This window comes from Manis pentadactyla, chromosome 12, assembly GCF_030020395.1.
Source record: "Manis pentadactyla isolate mManPen7 chromosome 12, mManPen7.hap1, whole genome shotgun sequence".
NCBI classification, from domain to species: domain Eukaryota; kingdom Metazoa; phylum Chordata; class Mammalia; order Pholidota; family Manidae; genus Manis; species Manis pentadactyla.
The window spans coordinates 33,298,612-33,314,654 of record NC_080030.1 but is presented as its reverse complement, the minus strand read 5'-3'; the positions used below and the strand labels follow the sequence as shown (position 1 = coordinate 33,314,654).

At 44.2% G+C, this 16,043-nt stretch overlaps 1 protein-coding gene across 1 annotated transcript in view; it reads left to right on the top strand.

Annotated features, from left to right (window-relative positions):
* PACRG (parkin coregulated) overlaps positions 1 to 11,826 on the top strand; it is a 437,202-nt gene extending 425,376 nt beyond the window's left edge. The window contains exon 5 of the mRNA XM_036886762.2: positions 11,352 to 11,826. Coding sequence (XP_036742657.1) covers positions 11,352 to 11,512 — 161 coding nt within the window. The 3' untranslated portion in view covers positions 11,513 to 11,826. The remainder of the gene's footprint in view (positions 1 to 11,351) is intronic.
* Positions 11,827 to 16,043: the final 4,217 nt, after the last annotated feature.

The following is a 16,043-nucleotide window of genomic DNA, read 5'->3' as shown; positions in this document are numbered from 1 at the left end:
TATATTATTCTTACATTAATTGAGCTCATTTGATGAGAAGGATTCACACTCTGTAAAATTTCCAGCTAATGACTTAGAAACTATTTGAATTTGCACCCAATAATTTATTTTAGGATTTTCAAAAAGTGGACAGTTTAGGCAAGTAAGCTGAGATAAATCCCAGATAATCAGGGAAACATTTAATCTACAGAAATTGTATAACGTGTGTTTTCAAAGTAGGCACTGTTAGTGAGTTTATCTGTTTCATTATTTTCTGCAGTAAACCAAAGAGTACATCAAGGCCATGAAGGTCTCTTACTTTGTGGCTCCGGGCTCTGCTGTACAGACTAAAATGATTTAAGCAAACTGTGTTACGATGGCAATCACCAGTGTGGACCCACATAGGATTCTGGGTTCTGAGTTCATTGCACAGATGAAAGTCCTCACAAAGGAAATTTGTTTTAATTAAATAGCATAATTTACTGCTTTTGCTGATAACGTTTGTTGGAAATCTGAGGGTTTTTCTTTTTTCATTTTTGTGCTTCAGTTACAACAACAACAAAGAATTGAAAATGGGTTGTGTCATTAATGCTTCCTGGCGATGAACAGCTATGTTAATAGCTGTCATTCTGTCTCATTTTTTAAAGTTTTCGGCAACAGTCTAAGATAGTAAAATTATTTCCGATAGGTTTGCCATTACTCCTGAAAGCAGCAATCAGTATTTCCTTTCCAAATGAAATAATTTATTTGGCTATTTCTTGAGCTGGTTGAAAATGACCATGTAACCAAATAAGAAATTATATTAAACAAAATTTAGATATTTAATGAAAACACTGTAAAAATCCAGCATCATCTTCATCTTGGAACGAAGGCTGCCAATAAAGTAAATGGGATAATATGATTTCTCATTTTGGTAAAAGAAAGTTTTCTCAGATTTAAGGGTGATCCTGGTAAACTCCACTTTAAATCAAGAAAGGCTTTGGAAGGAGGTCCTCCATGTACTTATTCATTTGATCAAACCTTCCCAAATTCACATAAATACTATTTCCATGGATGAGAACTCACAAGTATGTAAATAGTAAATAAAAAATAAGAATTAGGCAAACTGTGGGCAGTACATTTAACATACAATTTACTTAGAAGTGAATATGCTTATATCGTATCTGTATTCAGTAAGCCTACAAGTAAGTAATTCATTCATTCATTCCTCTTACAAATATTGTTTGTATTTGATGCCAGTGAATGAGGTTTATAATATAAGTAGTGTGCTCCTATCCTTCAACATGTGGTAAAATGCAGGAAAACAGAGTAAGCACAGCACCCTTCCTGAGAGCCTTAGGGTGCATGTAAACCGGGCGGTGGAGGGGTTGCTGGCCACCACTCTAGAAACTCAGAAGAAGGCAAGATGATTGTGGTGTCCATTCACAGAGGAAATTAACCTGAAATTAGCTTTGAGGAAAGGTAAGTTTGGACTTACCGGGAGGGAAGGGAAGCATCTTCTTATGGGGAATTTTAAGGACATGAATGAAAATTGCACACATTGCATCAGGAAGAAATCCAGTCTGAGTAGAGCAGAGGGCTTGCTGGGAAGGAGCAAATGTAATACTGGCTTTATAAGAGAGAGCAGAGATGATCCCGAATTTGAGTTTGATCCATCATACAACATGGAGATGTTGGTTATTAGTCAGGAGAGAGAGTGATTTGGAAAATTAGTCTGCAGGGTAAATTAGGGAGATGTAAAGGCCAAACTGACTATCAGCGACAACCCACGGTCAGAGAGAGGAGAGCGCTGGGTCCTGGGTGCTGGGTCCTGGCTTATTGAACAGAACCCGCCCTACACCAGGGCAAACCGAACACAGTGAAGGAGGATCCAGAGACACCCTGAATCCCCTGAGGCCAGGCTCGGGGCAAACGCTGCTGATAAGGTCAGCACTGGCCTCGCAGAGCCATGTGGGGCCCCCCACCCATGAATTGCCTTCAAGCACTATTCAGAGACGGTAAGAAACAGTGTCTTGAAGGCTCACTGGAGACCCCCTTGGTCTTCATGTAGGATGGGACCTTGGACTTTGATTCAATAACTACCCCTATGTCTGGGGCTTAAATTTGGCTTTTTTGGTTTTTTTAAGGATATAGAAAGACCATTTAGCTACCTTCCAGATTCCTACCATTTACCTTTGCACCCCCTTCCCACTATCCTGCAGTTACAAGTTATCCCAGAGCTTCTGCCTGACTAGACCAGGTGTCCCTCCGCACGTAGCCGTGACACCCTGGACAGCGGCTCTCAGGCTGCTTTTCTATCTTGCACACATTCTAGCCCTATAATTTCCTCATCTGTAAGACTGTATAACTAACAGCTACCAGATCAGGAAATACAGGTGTCCCCTGCTTTTCGAAGGTTCATGTTAGGCCACTTTGCTTTAATGGAGACCTACGTTAGTACCTGCTTTCACTAACTGAAAGAAATCTGAGGAGGATATTTGCTTTCACAAAAAAAGGTGAAAAGCAAAATAGCATTCGGTGTTGGATCTGCAGTTGTTACAGAGGCAGCATGTACCTGGGACAGCGAGCATGGAGCCCCTGAGCTCCTTCCCCAGAATCACGCACAGCATCTCAGCACCCGGCCGCCAGGGCTCTGGACCATCTGTGGGCATCTGTGCTTTATCTAGATTTATTTTGTGCATCTACTAGTAAGATGTGCTCAGAAAAACCTAAAAGAGGCTATATTTGGGGGATCTGAGAATGCTCAGAAATTTGTTCATATATATTACTTCTTCGCTTTATAGTAGTTCAGCTAATGAAAGGTTTCATAGCAATGCTTTACTGTCTTCAAATATTTGGGGAAACCTGGAAATCATAAATGATCATAAAGATGGGAGGGTGGGAATGTGAAATTCATCCTAGAATTCTCCCCTTCTCCTCATGTATCCCATGGCACTGAAAAAAGCCCTTGAAATCAGTCAGCCCTGGTTTTTGTCTTCCTGCACATATCTCTGGAAAGTATGTCATTATTTCACGCACTTATAATGAAGTAAAAAGTGCATAATAGTCCATATCATAAACATGAGGCTGGGATGACCAGTTTGCTGCCCTGTGAAATAGGAATTGATTGGTTATGGCAAAGAGAATGCTTCCCCCACATTTATTCACCTAGATGCTCTCTCCTAATGGTGTCCTCCTCTGTGGAGCCAGAGCCAAAGTTCTTCTGTACTAGGAAGGCAGTTTCTGCTCCCAGGCACATGCACTGTGTTGACATAGGGTGCTTAGACCTCTCTTTCTGGACCTTCATATTGTCCTCCTCATTACACTTCAGCAGACACCTGCCACCACTTCTCCTTCTCAGCCTCCCAGCATCACATGTTGCTCGTGTTGCTTGCTGACCCATTTCACATCTCTGATCTCAGTTGGCTTCTCCGGGCAGGGGAGCCAATAACAGCATTTCGTTCATAGGGCGATTCTTTGTTTTAAATGACATCATGCTTTTGTTGTCGTTGTTAGTATTACTCCACCATGAGTTCAGCCTGAGTTCAGCCAGTGGGGAATAGATTTAGGACAGAGAACTGGACTTAGAACTCCCCACTCCATCTTAAGAGACACTCTGCTCACCGAGTCATCCACAAGAAAAGAGAGAATTTCACTTCACTAGCCTGAATTCATCTTCATTCAGTGACCACTGAATACATTGCTATAAGTGTCCTGTAGAGGGTAAATCGGTAAACTCACCTATTCTTCTCAGTATGATGTCCAGGTCAAAATCGTCACTAATCAGACATAAACATAGCTTGCCTTTGAAGTCTTGACGAAATCATTATCCGTTGAATATATTTAAAAAATTAACTCATATATTTAGTTTTAATTCTAAGAAATCAAAATCTATATTGACTTATTGAAATAGCAGAATGGAATAACTTTTGGTGTGTATCAACAAATAATTTTAGTTTTTGATAATGTTCTCTTTCTTAACTACAACTAATTATATAAACATTAGTCCTTTTGGGTTTTCTTAAACCTGTTTTGAAAGCTGAGATTGATGCTTCTGGGGTTTGCAATTTACTTTGAAGAATTATAATGGTTTGCCTTACAGTCATCTTTTCAGTTGAAATACATGGTATCCATTGACCAACCATCATTTCCAAAATTAAGTTATGTTGTGATATTATGAAACATAATATTAGGATGGGTAGGAACCAAAGATCACCCAAGGTATAGCCTCTTCTTTGGATAGGGAGGTAACTGAGACTCAGAGAAGTTAGGTGACCTACCCATAGTTCAGTATCTGGTAAGTTATTAAATGTTGCAGCTACTAAGTTACTGACAAATCGTATCACAAGATATTTGCTTTGAAATCCAATGTTTTCTCCACTATACTAGCACACTCCGATGTTATTGTTGATTTCTTAGAGAACTAAATCTACTTTGCAGCTGGAAAATGGCAATTGTTAAGAAATTTCATTGTCTGTTGGAAGGAAAATTTACGTATTTAATTGATAGTTGGGCCAAGATACATGATACCTTCAGTAATCAGTGCCATCCCCATTCAGGAGATGAAGACCTTTCTTGAGCTTCTGTAACTGATGGCTTAGTAGCCTCTTTCTTTGGTCACCCAGCTCTGCTGTCAAAAAAGAGAGGCAGAGGGAGAGACATCCAGCTGGGACTCCAAGTCTTGCTTCAAAGCTTTTATCTTCAGAGGAAAGAAATCTTGTGAATTTTATTAATGTCAATAGGATCTGAGGAGATTGGAAGTATTTAAGCCCTTGAGCATCTCTAGCATGCCAGATGCTGTGGTTATTATAAGTTTTTGGCTACAAAACCATCTCCACTTTGATTCACACTTCCCATGAACCAAGAATTTGGAAATATCCATTGCATGGTCATACTTAAGGTATGTTGAGAACCATCACTTTCCAAGACCATATGAAGTGGTGGCTAAGCTTAAGCCAAATGGAAACACCTGGAATTCTGAATGGGGTGATACATGTTATGATTAAGAAAAAAAGAAAACCAGTCCCTTCAAAGTACCATAGTAAAGCTAAAAAAGGAAAGTGAATGAAGCATTTGTTTAGGATTCTGAAAGCAGATAACCTCAAAACATTTCCCCAAAGACTCCTTCTCTTACTTAGTGTAAAAGAGTGAATTGAGTCCTAGGTTTTTTCTCCTCTTCCCTTTCTCCTCCATTGCCTCATCTCTAAAGACAACCAGACTGGAATTCACAGTTGTTTCCCCTGTAATTTTCTGAGCTTTATGGGAGAAAGCCCTTTTATTCCCAAATAAGTAATGCTATTTCTATAAAGTAAATGGAGTCCAAGCTAACCCCATATAAACAGTATTTCTGACAAAACAAATGTTGAGAATTTAATCTAGGTCTTTAAATTGAAAATTCCTTAAAAAAAAGAATATATCTGTGTCTCTCTCTTCTGCGTTCCTTAATTCACATTAAAAAGGAAAACACTCAAAAGCAATCATTTCTAAACTCATAAATATTGAGTTCTCTTTTTAACGATATCTTTTTAATTATGAGTTATCTTTTTAATAAACCTCTTTTGGAAAATGTTAATTGTACTCCACTCAAACTGACATTTCTGTTTAAATAAGTAAGTGCAAGCAGGGAATTATTTGAGTCATCTAGACTTCATGATTGCGAAATCCGCTAAACTCAAAAGGAAAATTTGTTCAGAACCACCCAGAAAGCCTGTGATGATGTAATGTCATCAAAACACATAACAACAGTGTTTGCAGTCGGTGCCACCTGCACATACCCACCTGGGCCCTGAACCCAGGCCCACCGGGCTCACTTTGTCTCTCTCTGGCATCAGTGAAGCCCGGCTGCAAGGAATGCAGCTCTCTGTCTCAGGCCATCAGAGGTTACAGGTCTTGACAGGTAAAATTCCTTGCAGTTGGTCTTTAGAGCTCTTGAAATAGTGTAGTTCAGCATTTGAGGAACCAAAAAATGCCTGTTGTGATCCAGAAAGAAAATACTTAGCTTCTTCTGTTAGCATTTTTTTCATTTCCCCTCAGTGTTGTTTCAGGGCACTTGTCCAGCCGCAGCAGGCATGGACTAGGGGCCAGTGGGGCTGCTGTTCCCTAAGCTCACCAGCTGTTTCTCCCAGGTAAGTGGTGACAAATGTGCCCTCTGCGTGTTGCTTTGTGTCAGTGGATGCTCTCATACTGAGAAAAGCTTCGGACTGGACTTGGCCTGGATTCACGTTCAAGTAGCATGTATGCACAGTGGCCACGCTTGACAACACATCAGACCCTGCACACCAATGGCCAGGGAAGCAACAGGAGGCCAAAGGAGGGTGGGGCCACACCACAATGTGTCAGTAGCAATTTATTTCAAAGCCTTGGTTTTATGACTGCAATTTAGCCTTAGGTGCGCTGAGGGAATCTGTCTGCCTGCTCACTGTCGGGTGCCTCCAGGGGCTACGGTGAATGTTGTTCTATCAAGTTAATCATTTTTTTTGCTTGAAAATTTGCTAATTTCTACAGCTATTTAAAGTGCTTCTGGACACTGAAAAGGTAACCTGAACCATTGTTATGGGATGGTGAGTTACCTTGCCAAAGTTGAGCTTGCGAATGCTGCTATTTGCTGGGAAGAGATTGGTGTCAATAGTCTGGACACTGTCTGGGTCATCCCTTATCATTTCCTGATGGACTCGGTGGTTTTTAATTGAGCTTTCCGAGGCAGTTTGGTTCACTGACCTCTAAGAGGCCCTCGGTCGTGAGCAATTTCGGGATGGCAGGGGTGCAGCTCGGACTCCACCGTCCTGCGGGCCATGCCTCTCTCACACCTGACCCTGCTCTTCTCTCTGTGCAGTGCTGCACCTTCATCTAGGGCATGCACAAAATGAATGAAAGCCTTTCTTTTCCCCAAATGGTGCCTATCTATTTTCTTAATCATGACCAGAAAGTATAAGTCAACTTCATAAATTATTTCACCCATTGGTATCAAATGAATAATAACTTCAGGTATATTGTGTAAGCAACCTGAAATGAGCATATATGTGTTTGTGTTTCCAATGCTTTGAATAATGGTTTCATTCCAACATGTTTTATTATTGTTTATATAAGAATAGCTATACATTTAACATTTAAGAGTATTTACCACAAAACACTAGAGTCAGAGAAATCCAAAATTGCATCTAACTCCCCTTGAGCCTCTCCGTGGCTATCTACCTACCCATACATTCCCTTCCTGCTCTTCACGTCCCCAGGATAAGAGGTCTCGAGCATCAGACTAAAATGCGAGGATAACAAGACCCAGGTTCCAGGAGCAACACAAACAGCCGTAGGGGCGGGTGGTGCCGGCTGCCCTGGGGTCCTATGAGTCAGGGCGCCGGGGCCTGCACTGAGTCCTGTGCTGGGCGCACCTGGTCACCGCGCCACAGAACAGTGGCCAGCCAGGCTCCCCCAGCCAGACGACACAGCCCCCCACAAGGCAAGAGCCTTTTTTTCCCACACTGCCTCACTCTGCAGTGCAAGTGGTCACTCTGTGAAGAGCATCATGTCACGTGACTGCTGCCGGAGCCAGGCCAGAAGCGCTCTGCAGGGCTAGGCGGAGCTCACCCCAGCGTGGGCCGGGAGACCTCGCTCTGGCCTCCAAGGCTCTCCTTTTCTCAGGCTCTGCTTTCCTTGCCTTTGATTTTTTTCCCCTTTTCCATATACTATGGTAACTAAAGAGAGGAAAAGAGCAAAGCTTCTACATAGTCTAGAAATTGCAAAGTTGCCAAGAGAACGTTTCATCAAAATCCTATGTGATGCGTGTCGGCTGCTGGTCCTTGCCACTGCATGCCAGATATCTGTGTGACGTGGAAGTGTGTCTCATGTGACTTCTCTCTGCAGTGGTCCCTGGAGACGAGGGGTCATGGTAGTCCTAGTCGAGTTCATGCACCCGCAGGATGCCACTGCCAGACACCAGACTGGGACAGACACACATCCCGGCTCAGACCATCATGGCATCAAGAAAGAGAAAGTATCCAGGTTAGGGCAGTTTAAAGGTTAGCTAGAAAAAGAGTAAGCATGTACTTAAACATATTGCCTACACAATCAAAGCCAATCTCAACAGTCAGAATAGTAAATGCACTTAAAATAAGACCTACCCAAGAACAATTTCCAGTCATTGCATGCCTACAACAATCTCTCTTTAAGAAGAGAAACTAATCCCTTTGTTCTACTCTGCTTGTATATTATTCCTTTAGAAATGCAAAGCCTGATTTAAATCTTGTTATAGTCCTATTTTTTGGTCATAAATAAAATATATATTTTCTACCATCAGTGTGTCTTTGTAGCTGCTGGGCAAAAAGTAGACTCCTAGCTTCCTAAACTGAAATGTCATCTTTCTAATCAGAATTGACAATTGTAAATGACCATCTATTTTTTTAAGTGTCTTATTCTCGCAAACGTATTTTTCAATAGCATCAAGTATATTTAAAATGGTGAGCTCAAATTAATCACCTAAATTTCAGAATCTCAAAGACACTGATAATATAGCAATTTTGAAATGGAGACCGCATTGCTCACTGGCCTCAACATGGTTTGACACTAAACCACGGCCTGGCATCAGCACCATGTGAGAATCAGGAGTTCCTTTCTTGATCTTTTTCTTCTACCCCAGCAATACGCATTCTGCAACCATGAAATATCCCAACTCCAACTCACTCTTTGAGTAAGCAAATTCTATTCTGTTCTATTCTTTTTGTCATTTGGGTTTACACATTGTCGAGAAACAAAAAAGCTACATAGTTTACTTACTCCTACAGTTGAATATTTTTTTAAATGGAAGAATATGTTATTATTGAAATAAAGTATTGTTTGTCATTGTAGCATTCTGGAAGTCAGTGGAAACGACAGGGTGTGTTAAGCTTTCCATTGTGCGCAGACTTCCCAAACCCCCTCTGCCTCTAACAGGAAAATATGTCTGTCCTGTGATCTATTCAGTTCTTGACCTTTTGACTAATATGCCAACAAAAGGCACCATTTATCAGTGATTAATTTACGTATCTTTGTCCATAAGGAACTGGATCAAGGCTGCCACAACCCAGCACTATCACCAGTCATATTTTCCAAGTGCCTTCCAGGGCCTTGTGCTATGGACTTGGCTGCCACTGTAAACATAGGTCATAGCGCCTCCTCCCCAACCCGCCTCTCTTACAGGCAGGAGGAGTTTATCAGGAATGTCATCTTGAGGGAAGAGGCCCGCAAAGATCAAGGTGCCCCTGGACATTCCCTCTCCCTCCCACCAGAATCCCGAGAGGCTGGCATTGCTCCTCAGAGAGGTTCTCCGAGATGCAGCTCCCTTGTCACATGCATCGCCTGTCCCTCTCCCTCTGACTGCTTTGTGGCTTTTGTCCTGCCCTCTTTTGGACTTTATTCCTTAACATCTTTCCTTTCCATCTGCAACAAATCCCAGCGAGCGACCCCCTACCTGCACACACACACAGCTTCCTCTTTCTTTTCTCTTAATTCACCCCGAAGGCCATCTCCTCCTGGAAAGCCCCCCAAGTGGGCTGACACCATGCTGTCCCCCTAATGGGCAGGGGCTCTCTTCTTGGCCCACCACGTAAACCCTTTAAAAAGAAAGAAAGACAAACCTGTTTACTTTAAGTGTATTTTTGCTTACATTTTTGTTTTTTAAAGTTTACCATTTTGCTCAGGAACAATAGGGTAAGAATCATTTTGTTCAAACATCTTACCTCTTGCTTATTTTACAATAATTCTCATATTTGAATATTTTGGGAGATCAACTACTCTGTAAATCAAACTTTAACTTAAATCCAGCTTACCATGCAACAGAAGAAAGGCTTTCATTATACACAGGAAAAAAACCTCCTAATTACAATGGCTTGCATACCACTTTGAATTCATTTGTTATGAAAGATTGATATGCCCTACAGTTGTATGACTCATAATACTCTTTTTCTTTCTGAAAATTAGTAATATTTCTGCCTGCCTTCACCCCCACCAAAAGAAACAATCAGGAGAGTAGTTCATTTTCCCTATTCTATTGGAGGCACTGATAATTCTCTAGTAAGTTTCTGAAAACTCAAGCAAAAGAATGCTTGTGTATGCTGTGTGGTATTGTACCTGTTACTTCTATCAGTGGCCTGAACCATTACTCAATCTTTTTAAAATGTCAAAAATAACTGGGGATAAAAGGTTTGAAGTACTATTTTTTCCACATTCAAGCCAGACCAACATTTCAGTGCCATACTTGAAATATGAATAAAATAAAGACCTGACCTGGTAAAGGGCACCTTGGCAAGCTGCAGCCACCTGCCCTGTAGCACCACATGGCCTGGCCCCTCCTCCCCCTCCCGGGCCCCCTGATGTGCTCCTTTCATCAGAGATAGGATGGGGGTGATGTCAGCTGTTTGCAGAGCAAAGGTAAAGACTCACCTACTGGGAGAATAAATGCCGAAACCCTTGGCAAACTATGAGTGAAATGCAAAGTGAATGCATGTAATGACTTACTATTAGAGGAAAGAAATGTGGGTTTTTAATACTCTGGATTGAAGCAAAGGGTCTCCCATCTTTGTCAGACTCCCGCGCACTTGGTGAATCCCCGACACCCCTCACAGGTTGGGTGCAATCAGATACCATCAAAATGGTTTGAGATGGAGTTTGCTGTGAAAAGGACCTCGGATGTAGGTTCCCAGGGCTGTCAGAGGCTAGTCCCTCCCCTCACGGAGTCTGAGGGGCAGCTGCCAAACCCACCTCAAGGCCCCGAGGGGAGCCGACTGCCTCCTGGAGTGAGGCTCTAGGGCTGTGGCGCACAGACTCCCCACGGAGCCCGACAAGAAGCTGCCCAAACGCTCAGCGAGAGACCAGGAACACCTGTGTCCGGAGAGGAGGAAATCACGTGGGGTAACCGGAACTTGGAGCGGTTATACTCCAAGGAGAAGGAACTTCCCGTGTGTACAGAAGCACCAGAGAAGCGGGGATGGGCCAGGCCACTCACTCCGAAGCCTGCCCATTTTAAACCATGCAGGGCATACACCCTGAGCTGATAGCAGGCCGTTCCTTCTAAACATGCCATGTTGGGATTTTGAAGAACTCAAGGTCCAAAAGAACATTCTTTATGTAACTGTCAGATCTGAGACAGAGAGTCCTCAGCCTGAGAGCTATATGGTAACCATGATCACCCCGCTGTGGTTTACTGGGTTACTTCTTTACTTAAAAGACCTTCCATCAGCTCCAATCTGGGACTTGGTATTTTTGTGTATTTCTCACTACTCCTAAAACTCTGCAAGATCACGTAAAAATGTTCAGTGTTCGCGTCTCCTAACAAGCATTGAGAGAAAATGCCTAGACTGATGTGTAGGACTTTGGGGCGAACTGCAGAGGAATAACAGGCCTCTTTGTGTGTTTGCATGAATCAGTTAACTCCGGAGACGGCATCGACTACAGCCAGCAGAAGAGGGAGAACGTCGGCGACCTTATCCAGGAGACGCTGGAAGCCTTTGAGCGCTACGGAGGGGAAGATGCCTTCATCAACATTAAGTACATGGTCCCCACCTACGAGTCATGCCTGCTGAACTAAGGGGGGCAGCTGGGGCTGCAGCAGGGCTTCCTGAGGGCTCTGCTCATCTGTCTCCATAGCTTTAGCATCTCATTATTTGTGACTTCTACAGCTTGCTTTTCTACAGCTGCTGAAATAGTGGCTTCTGGGCCACTGGACTTTTAGCCCAATAGAGAGCAAGGCTTTCCAATACATAAATAGTGCCTGTTTCTGAGATTACAATAGTGTACTGTGCTTTTGTTCTAAGACAACAATTGCTTCTTTATACAGCTGGGACAGAGGCAGGAGTCCGAGTTAAACCTTCAGTTGTATAGACAATAAAACTATAATTTTCATGCGCAATTCAGCAATTGCTGTTCTGTGTCTGCCTGCCCAGAGGGTGATGTCAGAGGCTGTAAGGGGAGAGTTTATGCTGACTGCTTAATCGGTGTTTTGTCATGGAAGAGAAACACCAGTTGAGTTGCACCTCTGTGGCAGCTGTGGGGAACAGTGTGCTTTGACCCTCGGTAGAACCAGGGCACCTACACCCCAATTACAGGAGGAAGGTTTTGCAGCCGGTTATGAACCTCCGCTCTAAGTGTCACTACTGCTCCTCACCCACTAGTGATCTGAGCTCGCAGGGGCTTCCCGGCGTGTGGATGGGTGGGGTGGGGGAGGTGCGGGGGCAGGATTACATGTGGAATGTAACATGGCAAACAGGATAAAAAAATTGCTAGCTTGCATCTTTGTCCCTCCAGATGATGACACACTGCATCTCAGGAACTGGTGTGTTAGTGACAAAATGTTATCCAGCCATTTGTTCAGGACCTGGATCATTTTTGACAGTGGTTTACCTGCATCCTTACCATCACCCTGAACACACACCACCAAACCACCCTCCATTCCTTTGCCTCCTCCCGCTGGTGGCCTGGGCTCTCGGGGCGCCTCTCAGCAGGTCCCAGGGTGGGCTTTTGGAAGACATACCCACACAGGCAAAGAACTTACACTTCTTCATTCAGGGAACTAAGAAAAAAAGTGCCCTGAGGGAAGAGCTGCTGAGGACTGCCAGCCCTGCCCCCAGTTCGTCGGCAGCCGGACTCTGGGCTTGGAGCACTGGAAACTCAGCCCGCAAAGTTTCTAAGGACAGAACACCAACCCGGCACCCCTGAGAAGTGTCCAAACTGCCCAGAAACGGGTAGCCTAAAGTATCTCAGTTTCTGTGCAAAAGTGAAGAAATGGTGTGTGTTCCCATCATGAGCCCTGGCCTCGGGGTTATTGTAGCTCAGTATTTAAGACTCCAGCTTCAAAGGCAAACACTGAATTTGAAAACTGGTTCATTATTCATCTTCCTTGATTGCTGGCTCAGCATGTGAATCTAGCATCTAAGTAGTTATCAGTTCCTTTCTATTAGCTTTTTTTTAGGATACATGGAAATCCACAACCAGGTAAGACAAATCGACTTTTATGTATAAAATTGTGAAAAGACGTAGCTAGAAGCAGACATCACAGGTTGTAGCAGGTTTTTCTGCAAACTCTGATGTTCAGTTGCACCTGCTCACCCCTGCCCTGGCATTAGTGATGTGCTCAAAGGGACAGTGTCCATGAGGCTATTAGAAAGATGGTGGTACACTGGTGCCTGTGAAAGTTCTTACCAGAATTTTCTATGTGACTGTGCTGGGACTCAGAGAAGCAAGCCTGGCCTCTCACAGAAACAGGCCAGCTCTCTCTCTCGGCCATATACATGAAAACTGCCCTGCGCAGGAGCAAGAAGACCCACCAATTAGCCAAGAGCCCTCCCTTTGGCTTGGAATTAAAACATATGGGTTCATTTCCCACCTCTGTCGCTTACTAGCTCTGCTGCCTGGGCCAAGTCGTGTAACCTCTCTGGGCCTCAGGTCCTCACAGCTGTAGAGCAGAGATTGCTCCTGATGTTGTAAGGACTAGTGCGAATGGACATGAAGGGCCTCATATAGATTCTCACATTCACTGGCCTTTTATTTCGGAGAGAAACAACATATGAATAATGAGTAGTTACCAGGCCAGCAAGGCAGTATATATTTGGAAAATCCCAAGATAATATAGTGCTTCCTTCAAAGCAATGGTGAGTTCTTTGTTTAAGGACATAATTTTGCAGAAAACCAAAATAACTACATACATAGCACCATGTACTCTAGCAACATTTTTTAAATATGTTGTTTTACTAGCACAGAAACAGGGATGGCCTCCTTCGTCCTCTCTACCCCAGGTGGGTCATCTACTTCTCCCCAAGTTTCTGATTAACTCAAGAGAGAAGGGAGGAAATGATGTCATCAGGTTTCAGTCCGCTGAGTGGGCCAGCGGCCTCTTTCACTTGCTGCATTTGCATTGAACCTTCCTTCCAAAGATGTCTAAGCGAAGGCAACAAGGGCAAGTGGGAAATACCCAGCGCTGGTGTGAGAGGCAAGGGCTCCGTTGGTTTGCTGGAATCCCACTCCGTTCTGTTCCCTGGAAGACACCGCCCAGGCATCCCAGCTAGGTGAGAGGTGATGGTCAAGGCTCTGGACGCCAGCGTCAGGAGCTGGGTGGCACCGCTGAGCTGTTCCTCCCGAGCTTCAGGGACCAGAGCGAACCACTGAAACTCGGTTTCCTCACACGGAAGAGTCTCTGCTTCCCAGGGCGCCGGGAGCACCACCGACCGGTGCAGGGCACGGGGCTGGAGCCCAGTAGAGGGGACCCCACAGAACTGGGCTCGAAGGGTTTGCACTGAGTAGCAACTGCCTGTGAGCTTCAGCAACTCACCACAGCAGCTCCCTCGGACCCAGTCCCTTGGCCCAGAGCCTTGCAAGTTTGTCACGAGGACGGCAGACAGAGGCCTGGGAGCAAAGGGCCCAGCGGCTGGAGAAGGGAGCCCGGAAGGATCTTCCGTGAAACTCGCCCAGTGTCAGTGCCGGGAACAGAGCAGGCATTCAGTGCCGGTGCGATGCACAGGGGGAGGGCCTGCCTCTAACCGTGTGCAATGAGGCCCCCAGGGGCCAGGGGCAGTCACTGGCCCCTCACAGACATGGGGCTGCTGAGAAAGGCCACCTGGGGTCACCCGGGGGCACACCCCCGTCTGCAAGAGTGGCTTCCCCGCACCATCACACTAGAGCAGCACGTAACTGTGATGGCCCACGTGTATCTGCAAAATTCCAGGTGGATATACAGAGTTCAGAAATCTGTGAAGTGATTGCACGCTTGGAGAATACAATCTTCAAAACTGAAGATTTCTTAAACAAAGCACTTAAGTCCTTCTGGGATTTACTTACATGAGGGCTCCAGAGAAGTTTCTGCATAGTCTTTGGGACATCTCAACACTGTAATTTAGAGAAGCTAAAATGAAGTAATTTTGAGTCTCTTTCATTACCCACTGCAGCTCTTATTTCTTTTTGCTACTCTGAGATGTTTATTGCTAACCCTTTGCAAGTATACGCTGGGAAGCTCAAAGACTGAGTTTATTGTAAGGACGTAATATACCTCAGAATCTAATCCAGGGACATTTTTCTAAATGTAAATTTCTACTCTTGGACAGGATTTTAAATGGAGTCAGAAAATCTCAAAGATTTTTTGAAACAAAATTCCTTTCCTAGAAATGTACCAGTTAACTGAAGTTTGCCCAGGATGGGACACTTTCAGATCTAAACTAAAAATGATGAAGCTCCCATTCACACCAAGACAATTCACATCTACTCGTTAAACATGTGGGGCCCAAGAGAATCCCTGTGCTCATCCAGCCTGTAGGCAGCAGCGTTCCAAGCAGACAGAAGGCATTCAGGGGCCCACTGGGGGCCTCCCAAAACACCATACTCCTTTTAGACCCTGAAAGAAAGGCTTTCCCAACCTCTTTCCTCTAAAATAAGATATTTGAAGTGAATTAAACTTGCTGGTTTCTCTCCGTGCACTAGACTCTGCACTTTGCTCTGGGAGAAAGCGGTAACACAATTACCTGTGTTCTAAAGGGAAAGGCCATTTCTAAATGGGCACCTCTGTGGACCATCATTTGTAACCACAATGTTTTACTACGAAAGGAACTGTGTGTGCCCTCTCTGCCCTGCAGTGGGAAAAATAAAAATTAAAAAGTACTTGGCTTAATCAAGAGCATTCTCCAAAGGACAGCACATATTGGTGTTGAAAGGGATTCTAAAAGTATCTCGCATGTCTTTGTGTTTTGCAGTCTTGAAGGTGTGAGCGCATCCAAGCGGAATGGAACACACAACACAAGTCAGGCGCTGCTTCTGAGAAATCCTAGTAGTTCAAGCACTGACACTGGTACTAACACAGAAGGTAGCAGCTGTGAGGCCTGGAAGACCCCCCGGTGTGGTCTCCTCAGTAAGGGATGCTGTTACTGTTACTCAGTGCAAGCCAATCTTGCCCAAGATGGGACACTGCTGACGTAGTTAATTCTTCGTTCAGGCTGTTTGGCCATGGGCCAGGTCCCTTCCACTCAGTGATGTAGATGTGGATGTGGTGGACTGTGCTCCTCACACATGGGTTCCTTTGCCCTCTGTTTCTAGACCTGGTTTCTGGCAACAGTGGGAATATTTTTAAGGTACTTGGA